We start from the raw sequence: 24,371 nt of genomic DNA, 5'->3' as shown, positions 1-24,371 counted from the left end.
CACATAGTTTAAAATATTGGGCTAGACTCTTAAAAATTCTTAAAAATTAATAATCTCCTGCAGACTTTTTCTTCTCCCCCTCAGAATTTTGATTAATTTTTCCTGTGGCTCCCTGAATTCATTGCTGGCCAAGCAAAACGCTGTTGCTGGATATTAATAAAATCCCGTAGCTTGGTGCTGATGTGTAAACTTTAAAAATAAACACACCTTTAAAATTTAAAGACTCTTAGCATGGTCTGCTCAGTCCTTGATCTACTCTGAGTAATTATTTTGGTAAGGACTGAGCAGTCCTTGCTTTCCTGTGCAAGGTCACTTTGTTCTTGGGCTTGGTATTTTTCAAAGCACCTTTGGATGGTTCTCTGTGTCAGACCAAGCCCTCAGTTTAGGGAAAAATGAAAAGGTTTAAATGTCTGAGAGCAGCATAAACCAGCTGCCTTTGTTCCCCCCACTGAAATATTACCATGCCATTGTTCCACACACACACACGAGCTCCCAGTCTTAATGTTTATGCAGGGAGGCAATGGTGGAGGAATGTGTGATTAGGCTTTAAAGAAAAGCTGGAATTATTTGAGCCTGTGGTTACACCTGCAGCCATCCTGGGCATTTCCATGAGCCCCATGCCCAGCGTGACACAGAGCTGACTTTGGAGGGCTTGGGTGCCCAGAGGGAGGGAGAGCTGTGTCCAGGGAGGGTCAGGGTGGGCTGCAGGGGTTTCTCCAGGGAAGGGCTGCCCAGCCCTGGCACAGCTGCCCAGGGAGGGTTTGGTTCCTGTGAAAAATGCCTGGTTTATGATTGGCTTTTGGCAAATATTGCACTGAACATTCTGGGTGTTGTGTTAGAAAGTGATGCTGTGTTAATTCTCTTAAGTAGTGTGGTAAATACAGTTTTAGGTTATAACAGCATGTTAAAATAGAAACTATGCCTTTTTTTAAGAAAGGACTAGCAGTGAGATATCAGCCCCAGAACACCTGAATCTTTCAGAGAAAGAGAATTTATTGCCCCATTATCAGGACAAACAAACTTCTTCCTGCCCCCTCAGCCCTGGAGACCCCTCAGGATCCAGAGGCAGGAGCTGACCCTGCCCAGACAGAATCCTGGGTGGGAATGGAATTGATGCACCAGGGATGGGCTGTGGGAATGTGCAACAGGCTGTTGCATTAAGGGTTAACCCTCTGTTAATGTGGGTCCTTTTTGGGCTTATTTTGCCCAGAAAAGGTACCTGGACTGTCCATAACTCTTTGTTCCTATTGTCTCATATTGTCCTAATCCAAACTGTCCAAATTATTATTACTCCAATTATATGACTATTTTTAGAGCCATTTTATTGCTATTGAACTTTTACAATTTTAAACACAAGGGATTGGTGTTTCTCACAGCTCCCCATCCCCAGGGGCACCTCAAAGCCCTGTGCAGGTGACACTTGGGGACACGGCTCAGGACTGTCCATAACTCTTTGTTTTTATTGTCTCATGTTGTCCTAATCCAAACTGTCCAAATTATTATTACTCCAATTATATGACTATTTTTAGAGCCATTTTATTGCTATTGAACTTTTACAATTTTAAACACAAGGGATTGGTGTTTCTCACAGCTCCCCATCCCCAGGGGCACCTCAAAGCCCTGTGCAGGTGACACTTGGGGACACGGCTCAGGGGTGGCCCTGGCAGAGCTGGCCGTGGTTGGACTCCCTGCTCTGGGAGGGCTTTTCCAACCTAAACCATCCCATGACACTGAGATCTGGGGCTGCAAATTCACTTCAGAACCCGGGGAGTGACACCTTGAAATGCCCGAGAAGAAAGTGAATTTCCACCTAGGAAAAGATCCAAACCAGCTCCTCGAGCAGCCTGGTGTCTGACACACCCAATGACCCAGGATTTACAGGGCACAGTGAGTTTAAAATGTCAGCTGCAGCCACTCAGGGGTGATCGTTTACTTTCGTGCTGCTGGCTAAGTCAAATTTTGCTCAGAGCCAGAGTGGCTGCATCCCTCTGGGAAAGGGGAAGGGGACACCCCCGGAGCATCACCAGGGCTGGGGAGGCACCCACAGGGGCTGGGGGTGGCAACTGAGGCCAAAGGGGACCTCAAAGGTCCCCTCAGGGCCAGGAGAAATCCCTGCCTGGCCACGGCAGCACCCCAGTGCCAGGCACACCTCGCGTGCCCACGTGCCTTTGTCAGCTCTGCTTTTTTCCAATTTAGGGATTATTGGACCTAATCCTAATGTTTTACAGCAGCCAGCACTTGTGGAAATATTTAAGACACCCTTAGCACAGATAGGATTATATTCAGACATCTCTCCTGGTGCTGAATAGAAAGGAACAAAGTAATATTATATCAGTATCTCTAATTAATACAAGAGATTAGGAGAAGTGCTATGCTGGAACACACAAACCAGCATTTCCTAGCACCCAGGGCTGCATTAACCAGAAATAATTATAAGCTTTAATGCTGATGCTGTGTAGACAAAAGCACAGACCCCTTTAGGTTGTCTGAATAAGCAAGACTAATTCTGTTAAATGGATTATGCAGGGAGATGTTAATAAGCATTTCATTTCACCATATTCAGGTTAATCATTTACTAAAGGAAAGCCTTAATAAATTGGATTTTTGGTGCAACATTTAAAACATACAGAGAGGGAAGGAATAAACTAACTCAAGGTCAGAGCAGCAAGGCAAAAAAGAAGGATAAAAAGGCTGGGCTGTCAAATAAGGTTCTTTTAAAAGAAAAGATGGGGAGATAATGGGCCTCAGAAGGCTCTGGGAGGCCTGGGGATAACACCTCTGCCTTTTGCTCCACTTGAAGCTGCTGGAGGATTTATGGCTCTGGAGGAGGAGGTGGACAGTCTGTAAGGACTCTGTCAGGGAGCAGCAGTGGTGAGGGGCACAGGGTGCCTGCAGAGCTCTGGAACCAGCTCCCCTGGCCAGGGGAAAGGCAGCAGGGAAACCTCCTGGGAGGCCAGGGAGCCCTGGGCAAAGCTTGACCTTGGAGAACAAAACCTGGAAGCCTCGTCTGCCAGTGGGTCAGGATTTGTTTAGTCTGAGGCAAAGGCAGTCCTGCTGAGGCTGAGGAGCTGCCCTGGGCTGGGAGAGGCAGGAGTGAGGTAAATGGATCCCTCTGGATGCCAGCTGCAGGCTGAACAGAGCCTTGGCCACCTGGCAGCACCTGGAGAAGGCTGGGAACCTCAGGAACGGGAAAGTGCCTCTGGAGCAGGCATGTGGGCAGGGAGGCTCTCTCCAGCCCCCTGTTCCTCTGGGCTGGCCTGCCTCAAACATCCCTCCTGTGCTGGGGCAGCTTTGGGTCAGCTCTGGCTCAGCTCTGGGATCAATTCTGGGTCAGCTCTGGGTCAGCTCTGGGTCAGTTCTGGGATCAGTTCTGGGTCAGCTCTGGGTCAGCTCTGGGGTCAGTTCTGGGTCAGCTCTGGATCATTTCTGGATCAGCTCTGGATCAGTGCTGGGTCAGTTCTGGATCAGTTCTGGGTCAATTCTGGATCATTTCTGAATCAGCTCTGGCTCAGCTCTGGATCTGTTCTGGATCAGTTCTGGGATCAGTTCTGGGTCAGCTCTGGGTCAGCTCTGGGGTCAGTTCTGGGTCAGCTCTGGATCATTTCTGGATCAGCTCTGGATCAGTGCTGGGTCAGTTCTGGATCAGTTCTGGGTCAATTCTGGATCATTTCTGAATCAGCTCTGGCTCAGCTCTGGATCTGTTCTGGATCAGTTCTGGATCATTTCTCGGTCAGTTCTGGGTCAGTTTTGTCAGTTCTGAGCCCCTCAGGACAAGAAGGACACTGAGGGGCTGGAGCGTGTCCAGGGTAGGGAACAGAGCTGGGGAAGGGTCTGGAGCCCCAGGAGAGGCTGAGGGAGCTGGGAAGGGTCTGGAGAGTCCCTGAGGGAGCTGGGAAGGGGCTGGAGAATCCCTGAGGGAGCTGGGAAGGGGCTGGAGAGTCCCTGAGGGAGCTGGGAAGGGGTTGGAGAGTCCCTGAGGAGCTGGGAAGGTGCTGGAGAGTCCCTGAGGGAGCTAGGAAGGGGCTCAGCCTGGAGCAGAGGAGGCTCAGGGGGCCCTTGTGGCTCTGCACAGCTCCTGCCAGGAGGGGACAGCCCCACGTCAGGCTGTGCTCCAGGGAACAGGGACAGGAGCAGAGGGAACGGCCCCAGGCTGGGCCAGGGGAGCTCAGGGCGGATATTTTGGGAATATTCCTTCCTGGAAAGGCTGCCCAGCCCTGGCACAGCTGCCCGGGGCAGGCTGGAAGCTGCAGGGACAGGGTTCTGCGAGCTGCCCCTCCCGCAGCATCCTCTCCAGGAGCTGTCCCAGCCCGGGGCAGATTTGGCTCAGCCCCTCCCTGGGTGGTGGGGCTGCACTCAAACCTTGCTGCTGTGCAGTGTCTGTCAGGCAGAGCTCAGCACTGCTCAGACAAATCTCTCAGAAAATCCTTGAGGAAGGACACGGAATATTGCAGGAGCTGTCCAAGAGCTGACTCTGCCCATGGATAAGCCAGGGCTGGGCAGGATAAAGCTGGGAAGTGCCAGGTGCTTAACAGAGAGGCTTTATCATCCTCTGGGATGGGAGTGTTGGCAGAAAGATTCCGGAGATGAGCCCCAGAAGAGTGATGGGGTTGATAAGAGAGGGGTGTTTTCAGGCCCTGTCCATCAGCACTCACACAGGGCTGCTGGCAGGGCAGGAGCTGGGAGATGAAGGGCTGATTTGTCCTTATTTCAAATTTAAATGAATAAAAAAGCATTTTGTTAGTCTTAAAATGGGAAAACAGGGACTAAAATATGATTGCTACAACTGCAGAAGCAAAAATCAGCTGTTTGTTGTGCTAAAATCTGAAAGCTTAGTAATTTAAACACTTGAGATGTGCCACCAGCAATGTCTTAAAGTGAAATATTACCCCAGCCTGTGTTTGTGTGGGCACAGAAAATGAGACAGAAGCATTTCTCGTTCCACCCATGAGGGGCCCAGTTGGGGTGTGCCCTGTGTCCAACACAAAACCCATCCTGGTGCTGATTTGAGAATAAACCATGGAAGAGCCAGAGAAAGCACAGGGAGGAGCAAGCTGCTCATCCCCATCCCCATCCCATCCCCATCCCATTCCATCCCATCCCCATCCCCATCCCCATCCCCATCCCCATCCCCATCCCATCCCCATCCCATCCCCATCCCATCCCTGTGCCCCAGACCAGGAGCTCTGGAAGGTTCCTCAGGGCACCAGAAGCAGGCAGAGCCAGGCCCTGAGGCTCTCCACGAGGGACATTCCCACACCAAGGGATGGGGAAGCTCTGGAGCCCCCTGCCAGGGTTCCAGCTGGATCAATTCCCCCCTCCCAGGTGGGGGGAGCAGCACAGCCACGGAGGGAAAACCTGGACTGCTGGGAAGCTCAGGTTCCTCAGGCATCATTCTGGCAGCCTACAATAACTGCTTCCCTGACAATGTGGCTCTCATTTGTAAGTGTCACACTGGAGACAAGGAAAAGCGTTTTCATGTGACAGAAAAATTTGACTTGGGAGCTAATTACTTTAATTTGAGAGAATTTTTGGCTCATCTGCATGCTTGACAATTATTTACAACTTACATTGGTAATTAGAGGTTGGGTCTTGTGCTGAAATATTGCAAATGGCTTTGGAGACATTTGCTGATCCTCCTAACTTTGAGAGGAAATGAATTTATTAGTAGTTAATATGTAAAATATTTGTACTTCTGACCTTTTGTTAAACATTCTTCCTATATTTTAAATGATTGGTTGTCAGAGCCATTTTTCTCCAAGTGACGTGTGACACTGTAAATAAGCTCTTGAATTAAGCAGCACATTAAATCTCCGTGTTCAGTGGCAATCTCTGATCGTTCCCATAGATCAGGAAGACTTTGTTGCTTCTGCTGTGTTGAGGCAATGTCATACAGCAGCGTGAATGATAATTTTTTACCCTGAGCTTTCCAGTTTCTGCACGGTTTCCACATCATTCTTGTGCTCTTGACAAAGGGTGTGGAGCTAAGCAGGCTGGAACATGATTTCTCTCCCTTTTTGGGTGTATGAGGAAGGAAGGTTTTGGCTGGAAGTGCTGGTAGCCTTGCAGCAAATCTCCCACTGAGGTGGCTGGCAGCTGATTTCTGAGATGTGGGGTTTATTCAGATTTCTGTTCATTTTCTTAAGCATTTCTGGTGGGCTCCTCTTGGTCACATTTCTGCACAGTGCATGTATTCCTCTCTTTTTATAGGAATATTAAAAACCCCCTAACCCATGGAAATTCATTCCCAACCTGTGCCAATATGGCCAAGGAATTAATCATCAGCAGTGTTTTGATTGGGGGAAGGTGGTGGATGAAATAAACAGCCAAGTCCAGCTGTTGGCTGATTCCAGAGGTGGCACCTTGAACCCTAAGAGCCCCAGGGCAGCTCAGGGTGGGCACAGCAGGGATTTCCCCATGGGAAGGGGCTCAGGCACTGGCACTGCCCAGGGAGGGTTGCAGTGCCCATCCCTGGAGCTGCCCAAGAATCCCTGGGGGTGGCACTCAGGGCTCTGGGCTGGGGACAGGGGGGATGGCTCAGGGGCTGGACGGGGTGACCTGGGGGGGCTTTTCCAACCCCCTGGTTTTGGGATGGAGTGACTGAGAGCCGTGCCAGCTCCCAGGGCTGCCCTGTCCTTTGTGACAGCACAAACTGAAGGGCACAGGGAGAGTCCCCTCCACGCAGGGATGCACTGGGCTCCCCCCAAGCCATCTGTGCACAGCTCCAGCCCTGAGTGTGCCCAGCAGCAGCGAGGGCACAGCAGGCTGCCCTGGCAGTCCCCAGAGCAGCAGCCAGGCAGCGGGCACCCCTGGTGAGGGATGATTGCAATTTCCACGGGGCTGAGCAGGGAACAAACATCCCTCACAGCAGCCTGAGCCATTGGCTCTTCTGTTTGTCTGCAGCCCTTGACGTGACATTAACTATTCATGGAGCTCCACAGCGCTCAAACACTGCCCCGGCAAAATTGTTGCTACTTTTCAACTTGATTGAGATCTTCCCAGGCTGGGCTGCAGCCAGCACGGGGCTCTGCTCATGGCAGGAATGCAGGAGTGCCCGGGTGCCCAGGAATGCAGGAGAGCCCAGGTGCTCAGGAATGCCCAGGTGCTCAGGAATACAGGAGTGCCCGGGTGGTCAGGAATACAGGAGTGCTCAGGAATGCCAGAGTGCCCAGGAGCTCAGGAATGCCAGAGTGCCCAGGTGCTCAGGAATGCCAGAGTGCCAAGGAGCTCAGGAATGTCAGAGTGCCCAGGAGCTCAGGAATGCCAGAGTGCCCAAGTGCTCAGGAATGCCAGAGTGCCCAGGAGCTCAGGAATACAGGAGTGCCCAGGTGCCCAGGAATACAGGAGTGCCCAGGTGCTCAGGAATGCCAGTGCCCAGGTGCCCAGGAATGCCAGAGTGCCCGGGTGCTCAGGAATGCCAGAGTGCTCAGGAATGCCAGAGTGCCAAGGAGCTCAGGAATGTCAGAGTGCCCAGGTGCTCAGGAGTGCCAGTGCCCAGGTGCTCAGGAATACAGGAGTGCCCAGGTGCTCAGGAATGCCAGAGTGCTCAGGAATGCCAGAGTGCCAAGGAGCTCAGGAATACAGGAGTGCCCAGGTGCTCAGGAATGTCAGAGTGCCCAGGAGCTCAGGAATGTCAGAGTGCCCAGGAGCTCAGGAATGTCAGAGTGCCCAGGAGCTCAGGAATGTCAGAGTGCCCAGGAGCTCAGGAATGCCAGAGTGCCCAGGAGCTCAGGAGTGCCAGTGCCCAGGTGCTCAGGAATGCCAGAGTGCTTAGGAATGCCAGAGTGCCCAGGTGCTCAGGAATGCCAGAGTGCTCAGGAATGCCAGAGTGCCCAGGTGCTCAGGAATGCCAGAGTGCTCAGGAATGCCAGAGTACCCAGGAGCTCAGGAATGCCAGAGTGCCCAGGTGCCCAGGAATGCCAGAGTGCCCAGGAGCTCAGGAATGCCAGAGTGCCCAGGTGCCCAGGAATGCCAGAGTGCTCAGGAATGCCAGAGTGCCAAGGAGCTCAGGAATGTCAGAGTGCCCAGGTGCTCAGGAATGCCAGAGTGCCAAGGAGCTCAGGAATGCCAGAGTGCTCAGGAATGCCAGAGTGCCCAGGTGCTCAGGAATTCCAGGTGCTCAGGAATGCCAGTGCCCAGGAGCTCAGGAATGCCAGAGTGCCAAGGAGCTCAGGAATGCCAGAGTGCTCAGGAATGCCAGAGTGCCAAGGAGCTCAGGAATGCCAGAGTGCTCAGGAATGCCAGAGTGCCCAGGAATGCCAGAGTGCCAAGGAGCTTAGGAATGCCAGAGTGCTCAGGAATGCCAGAGTGCCCAGGTGCTCAGGAATGCCAGGTGCTCAGGAATGCCAGTGCCCAGGTGCTCAGGAATGCCAGAGTGCTCAGGAATACAGGAGTGCCCAGGTGCCCAGGAATGCCAGGTGCTCAGGAATACAGGAGTGCCCAGGTGCTCAGGAATGCCAGGTGCTCAGGAATGCCAGTGCCCAGGTGCTCAGGAATGCCAGAGTGCTCAGGAATGCCAGAGTGCCCAGGTGCTCAGGAATGCCAGAGTGCCCAGGAGCTGGGCAGGGTGCCATCATTCCCTGCCTCCTGCTCCCAGCTGACCCAGCAGAGCTGTGGGGCACACGGGGTTCAGTGCCTGCACCTTTTAATGGAGGGATTTGTCACTCTGAACACAGAACAGCCACACAGGTGGCCTTTGCCACCTCTGCCACCTTTGCCACCTTTGCCACCTTTGCCACCTGCAGCTGTGGCTCCCTGGGGGTGGCTCCAGGGAAAGGATCCATCTCCCAGCACTGACCCTGCTGAGGGATCCTTTTGTTGGAATGGGCAGCCCTGGCACAGGTGCCCAGAGCAGCTGTGGCTGCCCCTGGATCCCTGAAATGTCCCAGGCCAGGTTGGACACTGGGGCTGGAGCAGCCTGGGACAGTGGGAGGTGTCCCTGCCATGGCAGGGTGGCACTGGGTGGGATTTATTTAAGGTCCCTCCCAACCCAGGCCATTCTGGGATTCTGGGGTTCCATTTACCTCCAACCCCAGCCCCCCGAGTTATCTGGGGTTGCAGCAGGAGCTGATTTGCCATTGGGAGGACTCTGAGCTCTTGCAGCAGCCTGTGGGGGAGAGGGAGTGATCCCCCCACTTCCAGAGCCATTTGGGGGTGGGATTTCTGCTGGGGTGCCTTTCCAGAGCCCCTCACCCTTCCTGCCTGCTGCTGCTCTGCAGCTTTTCCTGCAGCTGGAGGATTTTGCATCAGGAAGCTTTTCATGCCCCTGCCTTCCCCACTCGCCTTTCAGCTTAATCCTGAGGATTTTGGAGACATTATGGCTCAGCTTTGCATATGTTATTACACAGAAGAGAGGAAAAAACCCCCAACAGCTGAGATTTTTCAAAGCTGGCTGGGAGCTTTAGGCATGCAGGTTCTGCTAAGAGCCATGCCTTTGAAAATCTCTCTCAATTAGTACAGTATTTTGGTGCTTTTGGGACAGAGATGGGTGCCCTAAAGCTGGCTCTGACAGCCTTGGAGACACGTGCAGGAAGACACATTCTGCCTCCAGACCAATCTATTTCCTGGTTTGTACCATGTATCACCCCATAGCACTAAAATCCCTCAGGTGTGCCCAGCACCTGCCTGGGAGCTGGACAGTGGCAGCTGCGCTGAGCAGGGTGGGATGTCCACCCCTCTGTAGAACACTGCTCCTTCTGCTGGCAGCTGGGCTGGGCCCGTGGGTTGTGGGAGCTCAGCACATCACTCCTGATGTCCAGAGCTACCCAGAGAACCCGTGGGGGGCTCGGGGGTCCTGGAATGTTGCCAAAAGCACTTGGTGGCTTGATTTTGATCCATCTAGAGATGTGCCACCTGGGTATGAGGAAATGGAACCTGCGAGAATCACTCGGGTGTAAATAGTGAAGGGAAGATATCATTATAGGGTGAATCACAAATTTTGGGGTTTCGGTACAGGGGGGTTGTAGAGACAAGATGGAGGAATCAGGGCGTGCCACCAGGCTTTTCCTTCTTCTTCCTGTCTTCCATCTTCTGCAGTGGTGTTGGCATTTGGGGATTGGTCTGGGATGAGGGTGCACTTGGTGACGAAGATGATAGGTATTGGGGACAAAAGGTAAATATAATATACGTAGTTTTTGTTATAAAAGATGCGGCTGCCTTGGGGGTGGGCAGAGTGCCTTTGGCTGCCCTGCTGGTCAGATCCTTTGGGCAGGGAAAAGGACTTTTAGATCAGAGATAATAAACAAAACTGAAGACCGAAAAACCCTAGTGTCCAGTCTCATCCTTTGAAGCCCAGCGTGCCAGAGCCATCCTAAGCGTGTGTGGGGGCAGAGACAGACAGCTGACCCCAGAGTGGGTCCCTCCCAGCTCAGGAGAGTCCGTGGTTCTGGGGAACTGGGCACGGAATGGGCCCTGCAGGAGGCAGGGAAGGGCAGAGCAGGCGGCAGGTCTGGGATCCCTACAGGCAGGAGCTGCTCGCTCCCGCGGGGGTCTCTGAGCAGAGCTCTTTCCCGTGGGTTATTCACATCACCCCCTGTGTTCCCACTCCAAAATCCACACCCATTCCTTCCAGAGAGCACCCTCCAGAGCTCCCCAAAGCCAGCTGTTCTCTGGGCTGCTGGCTCTGCTCGCTCTGGGTGGCTCTGGGCAGGGACAAACAGTGCCGAGCCATCGGGGCAGAGGACAGAAGGGTGAGGGACAGCCCCCACTGCACTGACAGGCAGCATCTGGGGCAGCATGGACAGAGAAACACAGAGCTGAGCCACAGACCTCCAGGTGAGGGCACGGAAGGGGCCAAGGTGAATCATTTCAGCCCTGAGTGGGCAGTGACAGCACTGCTGTCCCAGTGTCACCCAGGGTCACCCCAGGGCCTGGCTCGGTGTGGAGCAGGCTGGACCCCCCCACCGAGCTCATCTCCCACTCTCTCATGCCAGCAGCTCTTTTCTGACTCAGCAGCTGGGAAGGGGAAAATATTTTGCACAGCTTCCATCTTAATGAAAAGCGTCTTTAAAATTTTAATCAGATGGCTCCACGCTGTTCTGTGGATTCAGAGGCTCGGTTAAAACCTGGGCTTCCTGAAAACCACGAACAGGAGCAGGTGCCAGTGATAAAAGAGTGTTTATTCAATTGTTCAGAGCTGCTGCTCGAAGCTGTTCCCACCCTGCTCCTGGAAGGATGCAGGCCTGGCTCAGCTGTCCTTTTCTACCTACAAATTTTGGTGCTGCTGTCTTTAACCCAGAGAGCCTCCTGGAAAAACCCTTTCATGGTTGCCTGGCGACACGTTAAGAGCTCATCTGGAAAGTCTAAAGAAGGACAAAGCCCAGCTTAAAATCCCCCTCAGCAGGCTGGGCTGTGCTACTGTTAGTAGTGAGGGGAAGGACGAGATGCAGCTTTGAAAGAGCAGGTTCAGAGTGAGGAAATGGCTGATCCCGTGTCATCCTGGGATGTTGTTTTGCATCCTGGCTGGAAATATTGTTGGCAACTCCATCAAAATGTCCATGTTGCACAGATACTCTAAATGCAGCTGGCATGGAACTGAAATTTCCATTTGGTGCGAAATTCAGACAGGGAAAAGACAAAAAAAGAAGAAGTGTTGCCTGGAATGAGATGGGGAGCCTGGAAGGAAGCCAACGTATTTTTTTTCCCACTCAAAACTCAACAGGCCTTTATTTGAATTTCTTTAAAACTGACATATTCATGGAGTTTTCAAACAGGCTTTTTCTGACAAGTCCCCTAATCCCCCAAGCCTTCCCTCCCTCAACAGCCCAAGTTTGTCAGATCCTTCCCTGCCAGCTGTAGCTGTAGGCTCCTCCGAATTCCACACAGAGCTGGGCCCTCCCTGAGGTTCTGGATCCACAGCTCTATAAACATTTTAAATCTCTGCACATGGGCACCCATCTCATCGAGATGGATGTATGCATATTTATTCCTGTACAATTCCTGTAGTCAGCCAGTTCTGGCTGATCAAACCTTCCCTTAAAACATATCCTTCTGTGATAAATAAAAACACGGACTGCTCTCTTCCTGCTGGTGAATCACATTCTGGAATCTCCTGCTTGTCTCCTCTCAGTCAGAGCTGGGACTTGTCTCAGTCTCGGGAAGGTGTAAATAGGTTATGGAAAGAACAGAGGAACAGCTGGAGCTGTGCCAGGGGGGTTTAGGGTGGATTTTGGGAAAGGTTTTTTCCCCCAGAGGGTGAGAAAAACCTTTCCCAAAATCCACTGTAGATTGGATTGCCCAGATCCCCAGGGAATGGGCACAGCCCCGAGGCTGCCAGAGCTCCAGGAGGGTTTGGACAGCTCTGCCAGGGATCCCCCAGGGATTGTTGGGGTGTCTGAGCAGGGCCAGGGGCTGGATCAATGACCCTTGGGTCCCCCCAGCTCAGAATATTCCCTGATTCTGTGAATATCTGTGTTTAACCCCCATTAACTGCGGGAAGTTAGAGCTGTGCTGGGAGAGCCCTCCCCGTGTTCCCCAGGTCCCCACGCTGGAGTCCCTGCACACAGCACACACCTGACAGAACCAGAACTGATCTGGGCACTGACACACGCCCAGCACCAAGGACACTGATCCCTGGATGCTGGGAACCTCCCTCAGGGATGGGAGGAACCTCCTGGTTCACCCCCAGCACGGGGAACACGTGAGTGGGAGAAAGCAGCAGCAGCAGCAGGGTGAGCATCTCCCCAGCCTCCACATCCTCCCCCCTTCTCACAACCTCCAGAAGCCATTTCACACCTGGCCCTGCTCTGCTTTCCTGGCATCTCCCAGAAGCACTCCTTGGTTAAAATGTGAAATTCCAGCCAACTGATCGATGTGTGATATTGTAAAATATTCAGGATTCTCAGGGCGGCTTCTTCTCCTAAGTGGGCTTCTCATATCCGTGGGAAAACTCATTAATATTGAAATCCCCACTGACAGAAGGCTTGTAGGCAATACAGTACCAGGAAAAAAACATTCTTGTATTTTACATGCCGGCTTAGAGAGAGGGAATCAATGGACTGAAAACGACCTAGTTCTAGTCCTATTTTTCAGCTGATAGAAAGCAGCTCTCTTGATATTAAATAATGCATCTCTTCAGCAAGCAGTGAATAATATGATTTAGTGTGTTCAAACATTCTGCTGGAATGGTGGTGCAGGCTCTGAATGTCACTGAGCACACCCTGAGACACTCGTTCAGCTTAAACAGGAATGTTTACCCAACTCCACACATTCCCTGCCAGGATGGGCCTTCCCGGGATGATTTACAAGCAGAGTTCACCTGTCTGAAGCAGCAGGTGCCTGCAGCTCTGGAAGGCAGCTCTTTCCCCCAGGCTGTAATTCCCAGTGTGGCTGAGCCCCGGGCTCCCACAGAAACCCAGAATTAGCAGTGCAGGTGCACGGAGCTGGCTGCATGCAGACACCAGCTTTTCCTGGAGCCACGCTGGAATTTCACACCTGCCTGGGCTCTGGGATGCAGCAGCAGTGCCCAGGATGTGCTCTGAACACGAAGCTGTCAGCTGACTGACAAGGACTGGTATTTTGGAGATGTTCACCTGTTTGATGCCAAACTACTGACAGCAAGACCCGTTAGCCCTGTGTCTGTTCTGTGTCTCTTACTGGGACAGAAGAACCTCTGGTGTTCTGGGAGCTGGAGGGTGATTCCCACCAGCTGCTGGAGATGGGATCCCAGGCGGGACATTTGGGGGGCAACAAAGCGGCCACCAAGCATCCAAAGCTCTTAGAACAAGCACACATCTGCTCCTAACAGGATCTAGAAGTTAGGTTTGCATGATCCAGGATCTGCTAGCCGAAATCTGGGTCACCTTTTCACAGCCCTTTAGAGTTTGGAGGGGATTGCAGGACCAGGGAGAGGGAAGGGCAGCTGGGCTCTGGCAGGTGAAGCCCAGCTGGCCCTGCCTCTTGCCCCAGGCTCTTCCCTGCCTGCTCCAGGGCTCTGCACCAGTGTCTCCTGCTGCAGGAACACGGGGCTGCTCTCACCACAGACAGACCTAATGGCAAGGAAGAGCGCTGCAAACCCCGAAATCCAGAGTCCAACCCTGCAGATTCTCCTGACACACAATCACTGATTGATTTAAATGGGATTTGCAACTGCATGAGAGCAGAAAAACTGGAGGGGTTGGCAGGTTTCCCACAGAACACACAGAGCCTGCTTGAGATGAGGTATTATTTGGTATTCTGGCATATTAAATGTGTTAGATATGCAGAAAGGCAGAGCGGGGAGAAGCAACTGGGGTTCAAGGAGTTGTCCAACCTGCCCAAGTGCTCACTTAAACACACGCTTTTGTTCCTGAGAAAATTAAATAACTTAAGGTCCTTCTCTCTCCCACTCCAATTTTTATAAAAGTGCCTCATAAGATGTGAAATCATTAATTAAAGAAGATTCCTCAATTATTCTCTCTGACCTGTCACAGTTACTTGTTTAGTCAGCGTTAAGAATTCAGCAACATCTTCAAAGGCTTTCCAAGACACCACCTGTGAACTAATTATGCTGAAGGAGGAAAGATTTGTAAGGAGCTCCATCCAGCTCCTGGCGCTGGCTGACAACACAGATACCAGCCATGGCCCCAATTTTGTAACTTTCTGCAGCTAATTCCACATGCTTGGAGCACTGTCGCTTCAAATTAGGAGAGTAAATCCCCAGATGTGTGGAAGGGGCTCCAGCAGAGAAATGCACAAATGTGTCACCGGGGCTCTCAAACACATTGCTTTGCATGAATTAACGATGTCTTAAATGCTTTGTCCCCTGTTGGGAGCTGGGGGGGATCCTGGAAATTCTCCAGGGCGAGAAAGTTCTCCAGGGGGATCCTGAAAGTTCTGCAGATTCCTCACTTCCTGCAGAGAGCCACTTCCAAGGCTGGTCTTGGAGGAAGACCCTGGAGGCTCAGGCAGTGGTGATGGGACAGCGACCATCCCGTCAGGAGTTCCTGCATCTCGGGGAGCCCTGGCCCCCAGTCTCCCTCACCCACCTGCAGCCAGACACTGCCTCCCTTCGGGGTGCTCTCACAACCTCTGGCTCAGTGCTGAAACCCTGCCAAGGGTCTGTGTCCTCCAGCAGCAGAACCTTCCCCAGGGAACTCACCCCGAAGCTGCGCTGAAGTGGTGAAGGATGGTGGTAATTAGCTAATTAGCTGCAGAGCCTTGATTGAGCAGGAAGGAGGCTGATGCTCTGTGTTCTGACTGGTGGGAGGCACGGGGCTGAACGAGTTCCTGCAGCTAATCCATGGCTGGTGTTCCTGCACGAGGGGAGGGGGGCAGGCAGACCCACGGGACTCCTGGCCAAAACCTCCCGGCAGGATTGAGCACAGCCAGAAACCTCGGCCCTGCTCGTGGCAGGGGGTGCCACCAGATGGTTTTGGGGCCCCTTCCAGCCCAGCCCATTCTGTGCTTGGTGATAAATCTAATTTTACAGTCAGAAGCAGCTGTGGACAGATCACCCAGGTTTTCTGCTGCCGTCTCCCAGCCCAACCTGCTGCCTTCACTGCTGGGGCTGCAGCACACGAGGGGCTCTGTTCCCAGCACTCTGGGAAGGTTTTCATTGCCTCTGCAGCTGAATAACTTGGTAACAATAGTGCTGGCATTTTCCAGCTATTTACCAGGCTAAAATTAGCCAAGTAGAGGGACTATCACAGTGTTATTTAATTATGGAAGGCAAACAGAACAGTTCATTGCAATGTCACTGCTGCTACCAGGGCTCATTTCCAGGAGGAAAGACTCAATAATAAATTTGCAACCATTTTGAGAACTGTCTTTAAACCCTCCTCCCCTTTTCTGTTGTCTTTCAGCAGAACAGATGTTGGTTTTCAACTGCAAACTGAGCTCAGTGCTTTCCTTGGTAATTTAAAGTTGGATTCGCTCATGTAGTTTGTAACTATTGCAACTTTAATGACTCCTAAATTTTTCCACTATTGTGTTCAGAGGTTTTCATAATCTCAATTTCATGTTTGCAAAAGGCCCTCTCTCTTTAGCACTGTGCTTTCAGAATTAAGAGAGGGATCACTATTAAAGGACTCTGTTCCTTTCCACTCCCCCATCTCCATGCTGCTCCCAAAACCACACGTAATTTTGCTCATTTGGTGCAGATTTCTGCAGACGAGAATTCAAACACATCTCAGAGCTATGTTATTTCAGCAGCAGTTTTTGAAAATGAGGAACGACTGTGACTCTGTTGGAGCACTCACTCATGGAGATTAAACCCAGAAATGTTACTGGAGCCCATTCCAGCTGCTAGCAGCCAGCATTCTCCCTCCTTCCCTGGACAGAGCTTGGAGCAGGATCAGGCTGAGGGCACTTTTTCAGGAATTACAAACCCCAGTGTTCAGCAGCACCAGAGCGGGGTTCTCCTATCGCCGCTTTGCACGACCGCCACAGCAGCGACCCTTCCCTTCTTCTCAGCCTCTCTTCACTCTAAAAACAACTCCCCAGCTTATTTCCAACTACTTGGTAGTCCCAAGCAACTGTGGAAATCCCAAGGACAGGGACTTTTACTGCAGGCACCATCAGCTTTTTGCAGCCCAGTCCCCCCTGCCGTGGCGTGGGTTTGATGGTGGGTGTCCCACCCCAGTGCAGAGGTTTTGCTGCGGCTCTGGCTGCAGGCACAGGACAATCTCTGCCCTAGAGGAGAAGGAGACAGGGCACAGTCTCTGCCCTAGAGGAGATGGAGAGCTTTGGGAAGCTCCCTGGGGCCCGGGGAGGGCAGGGAGGCAGCACCTCTGCCCCCCGAGTGACACCGGAGCTTGCCCTGCCTAAGCTCTTTAAATAAATCTCTGCAGATTTAAACACTTGTCTTGCTGCTCCTGTTGGTCTGAGGGAGCTGGAATCACCTGTGCCTGCTTTTCCTTCCTCAGCCCTTGGTTTTACTGCCTCACTTGGTTTAATCACCTCACTTCTGTGGCTTTCTGGCACAGCCCTTCCAATCTTTTAATCTCAGTTAGGAAATAAAAGCGCACATCTGGTGAAGGTTTTGCCAGAGGAAAATTCTGCTTGTTTTTGTCTCCCAGATGGGATATTGGGAAGGAATTATTCCCTGGGAGGGAGGTGAGGCCCTGGCACAGGGTACCCAGAGCAGCTGTGGCTGCCCCTGGATCCCTGGCAGTGCCCAAGGCCAGGCTGGACACTGGGGCTGGAGCACCTGGGACAGTGAAGGTGTCCCTGCCGTGCCAGGGGTGGCACTGGGTGGGCTTTGGGGTCCCTTCCAGCCCAAACCATTCCAGGATTCTGTGACCAGCTCCACTGAGGGTGTCCTGCTGGGGAGCAGGCACAGGAAATGCCCAAGAGAGCGGGGATGCAGCAGGAGCACTCAGGAGCTGTGAACGCCCTCCAGGCACACGGGGAGGGCTCAGCTCCCACCAGCCCCTCCTGGCACCAGCAGTGCAAACACCCCCAACAGCTCCTGGCTCTGTCCCACAGTCAGTCAGAGGGGACACAACGAGAAATCTGCACACCCTCCAACCAACATCCCCATGGGCACCAACACCAGCAAGGATCCGGGGGTGAGGTGGCTCCAGAGCAGGGAATTGCCCACCCTGAGCAGGGCCCTGCACAGCCCCACCAGGACACACCGCGGCAGGGACAGGCGTGGGGGGAGAGAGGCTGCTCCAAACAGGGAGAAAGAGGACAAGACACGAAGCCTGCAGGGAAGACACACCAATGGAAGCACAACGACAGGGACAGCCCAGCACTACCACAACACAGCAGCCCGGGCCAGCCCCGGGCACGGATGGCAATGAGGCACCGACCCTCCTCGGGGGCATACTGACCTGGGCTTGAGACACGACTAGAGGTAGTAGGCTCAATAATTTCTACAAAAAGGGAAAAGGAAAACAAAAAAAAAAAAAAAAAAAGAGAACATTTGGGAGTTAATCACACGTGGAAGACAAGTACAGAATGAGACAGCAAACAGTCATGCAAGAGACAGCACAGTTTAGCCTGGAGTGGGGCTGGGACAGAGCTCTGTGCTGGAGCTGCAGCCAGCACTGCTCCTACCCACACTTTGTGCACACCATCACACCATCACACTCCCTCCAGTGTGCCAGGCTTGCTGCCCCTGAGTTCTCCAGCTCCAAAGCATTCCTCCAGGGAGCACTGAAACCTGGCTGAGGGAAGGGCTTTGCTCACTCCATTGGAGGCAATTTCCTCCCATGAATGTCAGTCAAGGTAACAATTTTGAACAAAGACTGTTCTAAAGCAATAGTTTTGTGCTTGGGTGAACTTTTAAGAAGGCACATCTCTTTAATTATTGAAGTCTTTCCAGAAGAGAACATTTCTCAGAAACATCAAACCCATTTGGAAGTTGTTTACTTCCCCCAGGGCAACCAATACAAACAGGCAAAGTTAAGAGAAGACACAGTTCTCCTGCATCCAGCCTAATGAAACAATCACCTGTGGCTTTTCATTATAATTTGACTTTAGAATTCATTATTCTGGGCCTTTTTATTAGCTTTGAATAGCGCTATGCAAAATGAAATACCAGTCCCAATTAATCTTGCACGGAAGCAAGCTCCCATCTCAATGCAGCAATTCAATACTGCTCATAAAAAAAGGTTTAACAAAATTACCAAGCTCAAAAGATCATTGACCATATCTTGACTATAACAAGAAACTAATGAAAAAAAATGGGGGCGAGTTGACAAGCAGGGATGTGCAGGGAATGGCTGAGCACACACCAGCTCCTGGCCAATTTTGAGGGTTTGTTTTTTTTTCCACCTACAATTGCTTTTCGGGTTAATACAGTGCAAACACGAGTCCAGGAGAAATAGCAGACAAATATTTCCCCAAATAAAAAGTTATGAAGTTTCTTTAGCCAGCTGCTAAACTCCTGCTAATGCAGATGAATGTTTCCAGCCTTAAAGCCAATTATTCAACACCTTGACAAACACACTGTGGGCGCTGATGAACCCAAGGCACGTTCTGAAAGTGAAATGGAGTTTGAGCTGCCTTACACTTTTAATTGGCATTAAAATCCATGGAGTTGGTGACTCCCTCAGCATGAAAAGGGTTTCAGGTTTCCCACCCCCGTGCAGGGGCAGGAGCAGTGGAAATTCTGTGGGCAGATGGGTCTGTCCCTGACATCCCACAGCACTCAGCTCGAGGGAAAAAGGGAAATTCCACTCGAGGGGAAAAGGGCAACTCAGCATGAGGAAAAGGGAAACAGCACAGGGAAAAAGGGAAACTCAGCACAGGGAAAAAGGGAAACAACATGAGGGAAAAGGAAGCTCAAAATTAAGGGAAAAGGGATACAACATGAGGGAAAAAGGAAACTCAAAATTAAGGGAAAAGGGATACCACATGAGGAAAAGGGAAGCTCAAAATTAAGGGAAAAAGGGAAACAACATGAGGAAAAGGGAAGCTCAAAATTAAGTGAAAAGGGAAACAACATGAGGAAAAGGGAAGCTCAAAATTAAGGGAAAAGGGATACCACATGAGGAAAAGGGAAGCTCAAAATTAAGGGAAAAGGGATACAACATGAGGAAAAGGGAAGCTCAAAATTAAGGGAAAAGGGATACAAGACAAGGAAAAGGGAAACTCAAAATTAAGGGAAAAGGGATACAACATGAGGAAAGGGAAACTCAAAATGAAGGGAAAATGGATACAACATGAGGAAAAGGGAAGCTCAAAATTAAGGGAAAAGGGATACAACATGAGGAAAAGGGAAGCTCAAAATTAAGGGAAAAGGGATACAACATGAGGAAAAGGGAAATTCAAAATTAAGGGAAAAAGGATACCACATGAGGAAAAGGGAAGCTCAAAATTAAGGGAAAAGGGATACAACATGAGGAAAAGGGAAACTCAAAATTAAGGGAAAAAGGATACAACATGAGGAAAAGGGAAACTCAAAATTAAGGGAAAAGGGATACAACATGAGGAAAAAGGGAAACTCAAAATTAAGGGAAAAGGGATACAACATGAGGAAAAGGGAAACTCAAAATTAAGGGAAAAGGGAAACAACACGAGGAAAACAGAAGCTCAAAATTAAGGGAAAAGGGATACAACATGAGGAAAAGGGAAGCTCAAAATTAGGGGAAAAGGGATACAACATGAGGGAAAGGGAAGCTCAAAATTAAGGGAAAAGGGATACAACATGAGGAAAAGGGAAGCTCAAAATTAAGGGAAAAGGGATACAACACGAGGAAAAGGGAAACTCAAAATTAAGGGAAAAGGGAAACAACATGAGGAAAAGGGAAACTCAAAATTAAGGGAAAAGGGAAACAACACGAGGAAAAGGGAAGCTCAAAATTAGGGGAAAAGGGATACAACATGAGGAAAAGGGAAATTCAAAATTAAGGGAAAAAGGATACCACATGAGGAAAAGGGAAGCTCAAAATTAAGGAAAAAGGGATACAACACGAGGAAAAGGGAAGCTCAAAATTAAGTGAAAAGGGAAACAACACGAGGAAAAGGGAAGCTCAAAATTAAGGGAAAAAGGGAAACAACATGAGGAAAAGGGAAGCTCAAAATTAAGGGAAAATGGATACAACATGAGGAAAAGGGAAGCTCAAAATTAAGGGAAAAGGGATACAAGACAAGGAAAAGGGAAACTCAAAATTAAGGGAAAAGGGAAACAACACGAGGAAAACAGCAGCTCAAAATGAAGGGAAAATGGATACAACATGAGGAAAAGGGAAGCTCAAAATTAAGGGAAAAGGGATACAACATGAGGAAAAGGGAAAGTCAGCATGGGGGGAAAAGGAAAATTCCACACGAGGGGAAAAGGAAACTCAGCATGAGGAAAAAGGCAAACTCCCCACAGCAAATGCTCCCACCCCAAAATGTTCCCCTGGGAAAGGAGGCTGTGCCCCTGCACGAAGCAACCCTGCCTTGAGCAGGAGAAACAGGAATTGGGGTCCAGCAAGAGACCCAGAGAAAGCAAACACCTATCAAGACTTCCTCAATTTTGTATTTTAATGGCTGTTTTAAAAGGGTGACAATCACTTGATTTAGTGCTCCTTAACTTCTCCCAACCTTCATGTTCTGAGCAATTACAGCCTGCTCCTCATGGATAATTCTCGAACTGGCTCAAATGTGTTGTGCAATGATGACTAAAGCTATTTTTCTGGCTACCTTAGGGTAACAGCATCTTTTTCTTGGGAAATTAGGAGTCAGTGCTCGTGACTGTGGCTTCCTGGGAAAGGGAAAGTTCCTCTTGCTGCAGATGAACACCATTCTTTCCAACAATCAGGCAAATTAACACACTCAGTCAGTACAATATTTCATTAAAAAGCAAAATACCCTACCCAAACCAGCAGGGGTTGTGCTGGGATCGTGTCTCCCCGGGAAACATCAGATCTAGACTTAATTATAGGTGCTTAAGGTAGCATAAAGTCACAGATTCCTGCCAGCACTGAGGCTGGAAGCGAGGGCGGCGATTTCATGTATTATTCTTGCAAAAAAATCTCATTTCTAAACACATTATTAGATCAAGGCATTGGAGAGACGGATCTATTTCTAGTTTCAAGTTCTGAAACTCTTTGCGAATCTTTATTCATGAAAACGTTCAGGTCTGTGGAGAGAAAACAGAACCAGCTGGTTCTGCAGGAGCAGGCTAGGCTGGCTCATTCCAAGGAAGGTTTGTTAATGACTCCTCAGAGCACGGGGAGGCAGGGATGCGTGGGCAGGAGTGCCACTCTCTGCTCTGCACCTGCCTGGGACCCCCCTCCCACAGGGTCAGGACTGCTCAGATTTCCAAGGGCGCTGGTGGAAAAGGGATCTGCAAGTCTGATGGAAACCTGGGCTGCCTGTGCCATTGCTGTGGGGTGGGGTTTGGCTGTCTGTCTCTGCCCCCACACACGCTCAGGATGGCTCTTGCACGCTGGGCCTCAAAAGATGGGTCTGGACGCTAGGTTTTTTGGTCTTCAGTTTTGTTTATTATCTCTTATCTATAAAGTCCTTTCTCTGCCCGAAGGATCTGACCAGCAGGGCAGCCAAAGGCACTCTGCCCACCCCCAAGGCGGCCGCATCTTCTATAACAAAAACTACGTATATCATATTTACCTTTTGTCCCCAATACCTATCACCCTCGTCACCAAGTACACCCTCATCCCAGACCAATCCCCAAGTGCCAACACCACTCCAGAAGATGGAAGACAGGAAGAAGAAAGAAGAGCCTGGTGGCACACCCTGATTCCTCCATCTTGTCTCTACAACCCCCCTGTACCAAAACCCCAAAATTTGTGATTCACCCTATAATGATATCTTCCCTTCACCATTCACACCCGAGTGATTCTCGCAGGTTCCATCTCCTCATACATGGGTGGCACATCCCTAGATGGATCAAAATTAAGCCACCAAGTGCTTTTGGCAACATTCCAGGACTCCCGAGCCCCCCAAGGGTTCTCTCGGTAGCTCTGGAGATCAGGAGTGATGTGCTGAGCTCCCACACTGTGGTGCACTGGGGAGCTCTCCTCCAGCTGAACTTTGGGGTTTGGAGGAGCAGCGGGTGCCCAGCAGCTGCTGGTGTGCCCGTGGAGAGCTGGGGCTGCGTGTGCAGGAGCCTGGGTGCCCTGCAGAGCCCCCTCCTCCGGGCAGAGGACAGCCAAACCCAGCTCGCTGGTTTAAAGCAGAGCTTGAAGTCAGGCTGGGTTCAAAAACACAGAACCAGGAATGTTCTGGGCATAGGGATGCAGGCACAGCATCCCTGGCTGCCAAACACAGCTGGAGAACTGGGGATTTCATTTCTGCCCAGCTCTAAATACACCAATGGCCCAAGCTCCTGACTGACCTCCTGGCCTGAACCCCTCAGTGAAGGAATGTTCCCTCACATCCCAACTAAACCTGCCCTGGAGCACCAGGGAAATGCTCTGGCAGGTGCTGGTGTGGGCAGCCCAGCCCTCACATCCCAACTAAACCTGCCCTGGAGCACCAGGGAAATGCTCTGGCAGGTGCTGGTGTGGCAGCCCAGCCCTGCTGGGAAACGTGGGTGCAGGAATGCCTAGCACCTTGCCATGGGAAGAAGTAAAGGCTGCTGTGCTCCTTAAAATCAGTTTTGGCTGGGGGTGGTGAGCTGGATCTAACGCTGGCAATGATGCAGACAGTCAGCAGCTGAGAGGGTTTAAATGGAGTGGGAGAATAAACCCCGGGGATTTGTAGCTGCAGCTCTAATCCTCAAAAGGGAAACCTCTGGAGAATGTAAGCACGACAGACAGCTGGGCCAGGGAGGTGAGGTTAAATGTCAAGGGCGTTCAGCACTGCCTTTTACCAAAGGCACAGAGATTGTAGCTAGAAATTCCTTTCTGATCCCAGGCTGGCAGAAAAGAGCTGGCAGAGAAAACCTCTTAGCAGGATGGTAAACCATCCCATGAAAGGGGAGTGCAAGGAGGCAAATTACAGGGGACAAAAGGAATTGGCTGCAAAAAGGCCCTGTCTGGGAAAGCCAGAACAGGAAGGGAACCAGCAAGGCAAACCTGAGGAAGGCACTCCCTGACCCCAGAGACTGCAGAATCACTGAGGCTGGAGGAGACCTCTGAGACCAGCAGTTAAACACCACCACGTCCACCCAACCACACGGGGAAGGAATGAGGTACCCTGAGAGAAAGGAGAGCTCCTCTGCTCACACAGAAATTCAGCACCGACCCAAACCTATTTTTGTCTCCGCTTTATCACAGGCTGAAACCCTGGCATTCTGCATAAAAACATGGAAATGGAAATTGCCAGACCAAAGTTAGAGCAAAATTCAATCAGCTCAGGAGGCTGAGGTCAGAGGGATTTAAATATGTTTGCACATAAAATTGTCCAAACAACGGTAAATTCCCAGGCAGGGGAGGACAGCGGGACTGAGAATTACAGACGTGCTCCAGGAGGGCAGGACCCACAGCTGCAGCTTCCTGACATCCCAGCCTTGGGAAAAATACGAGCTGCAAGGAGCTATTAGGGGATACAGGCAGGTAAAAACAAGCAAGGAAATAAACCCTGACTTTCAGTTTACCAGGGGCCAATTACTGGTAATTATTTGCCCAGCAAATCTCCTTCTATGTGGGCAGGAAGGCAGCGATTGCTCAGCCCCTGTTTGCCCCAGCAAAGGGAACAAACTGGGGGCAGATTCCTCCAGAACTCCAGTGGGGATCTGCCCCTCTGCGGCCTGGCTGTGCTCACCCTGCTCCTCCCGGGAGCTCCTGAGACAAACCCCAGCTCCTGCGAGGAGCAGACTGGGGCAGTTGGGGCAGGGGTTACCTGGGGGAGCAGAGCACTGCCCCCCACTCCTGCCCATGGCAAAGCCCAAATTTCATCCCCCAGAGAGCAGGGGGAGCTCAGCAAAGGGCACAGCAGTGATCTCAGCCTGTGCCAGGAGAGCAGAGCCGTGCCCCCAGGGACATCCAGGCCAGGAGCAGCTCCCATCTGAGCCAGAGCAGCCTGGGCACTGCCCAGAGCATCACAGCTCCTCCCCA

General features: G+C 51.2%; 1 protein-coding gene across 2 annotated transcripts in view; it reads right to left on the bottom strand.

Annotated features, from left to right (window-relative positions):
* The window catches only part of NEGR1 (neuronal growth regulator 1), a 196,562-nt gene that overhangs the window by 4,153 nt on the left and 168,038 nt on the right, over positions 1-24,371 (bottom strand). The window contains exon 7 of one of the 2 annotated variants that reach the window (XM_059853533.1): positions 17,751-17,792. The exons of the other annotated variant lie outside the window; for it this stretch is intronic. Coding sequence (XP_059709516.1) covers positions 17,751-17,792 — 42 coding nt within the window. The remainder of the gene's footprint in view (positions 1-17,750; positions 17,793-24,371) is intronic. 2 annotated transcript variants of the gene reach the window in all.

This window comes from Haemorhous mexicanus, chromosome 9 (assembly GCF_027477595.1).
Source record: "Haemorhous mexicanus isolate bHaeMex1 chromosome 9, bHaeMex1.pri, whole genome shotgun sequence".
NCBI classification, from domain to species: Eukaryota; Metazoa; Chordata; class Aves; order Passeriformes; family Fringillidae; genus Haemorhous; species Haemorhous mexicanus.
The sequence above is the reverse complement of the archived record's forward strand: the minus strand, read 5'-3'. Positions and strand labels throughout refer to the sequence as shown.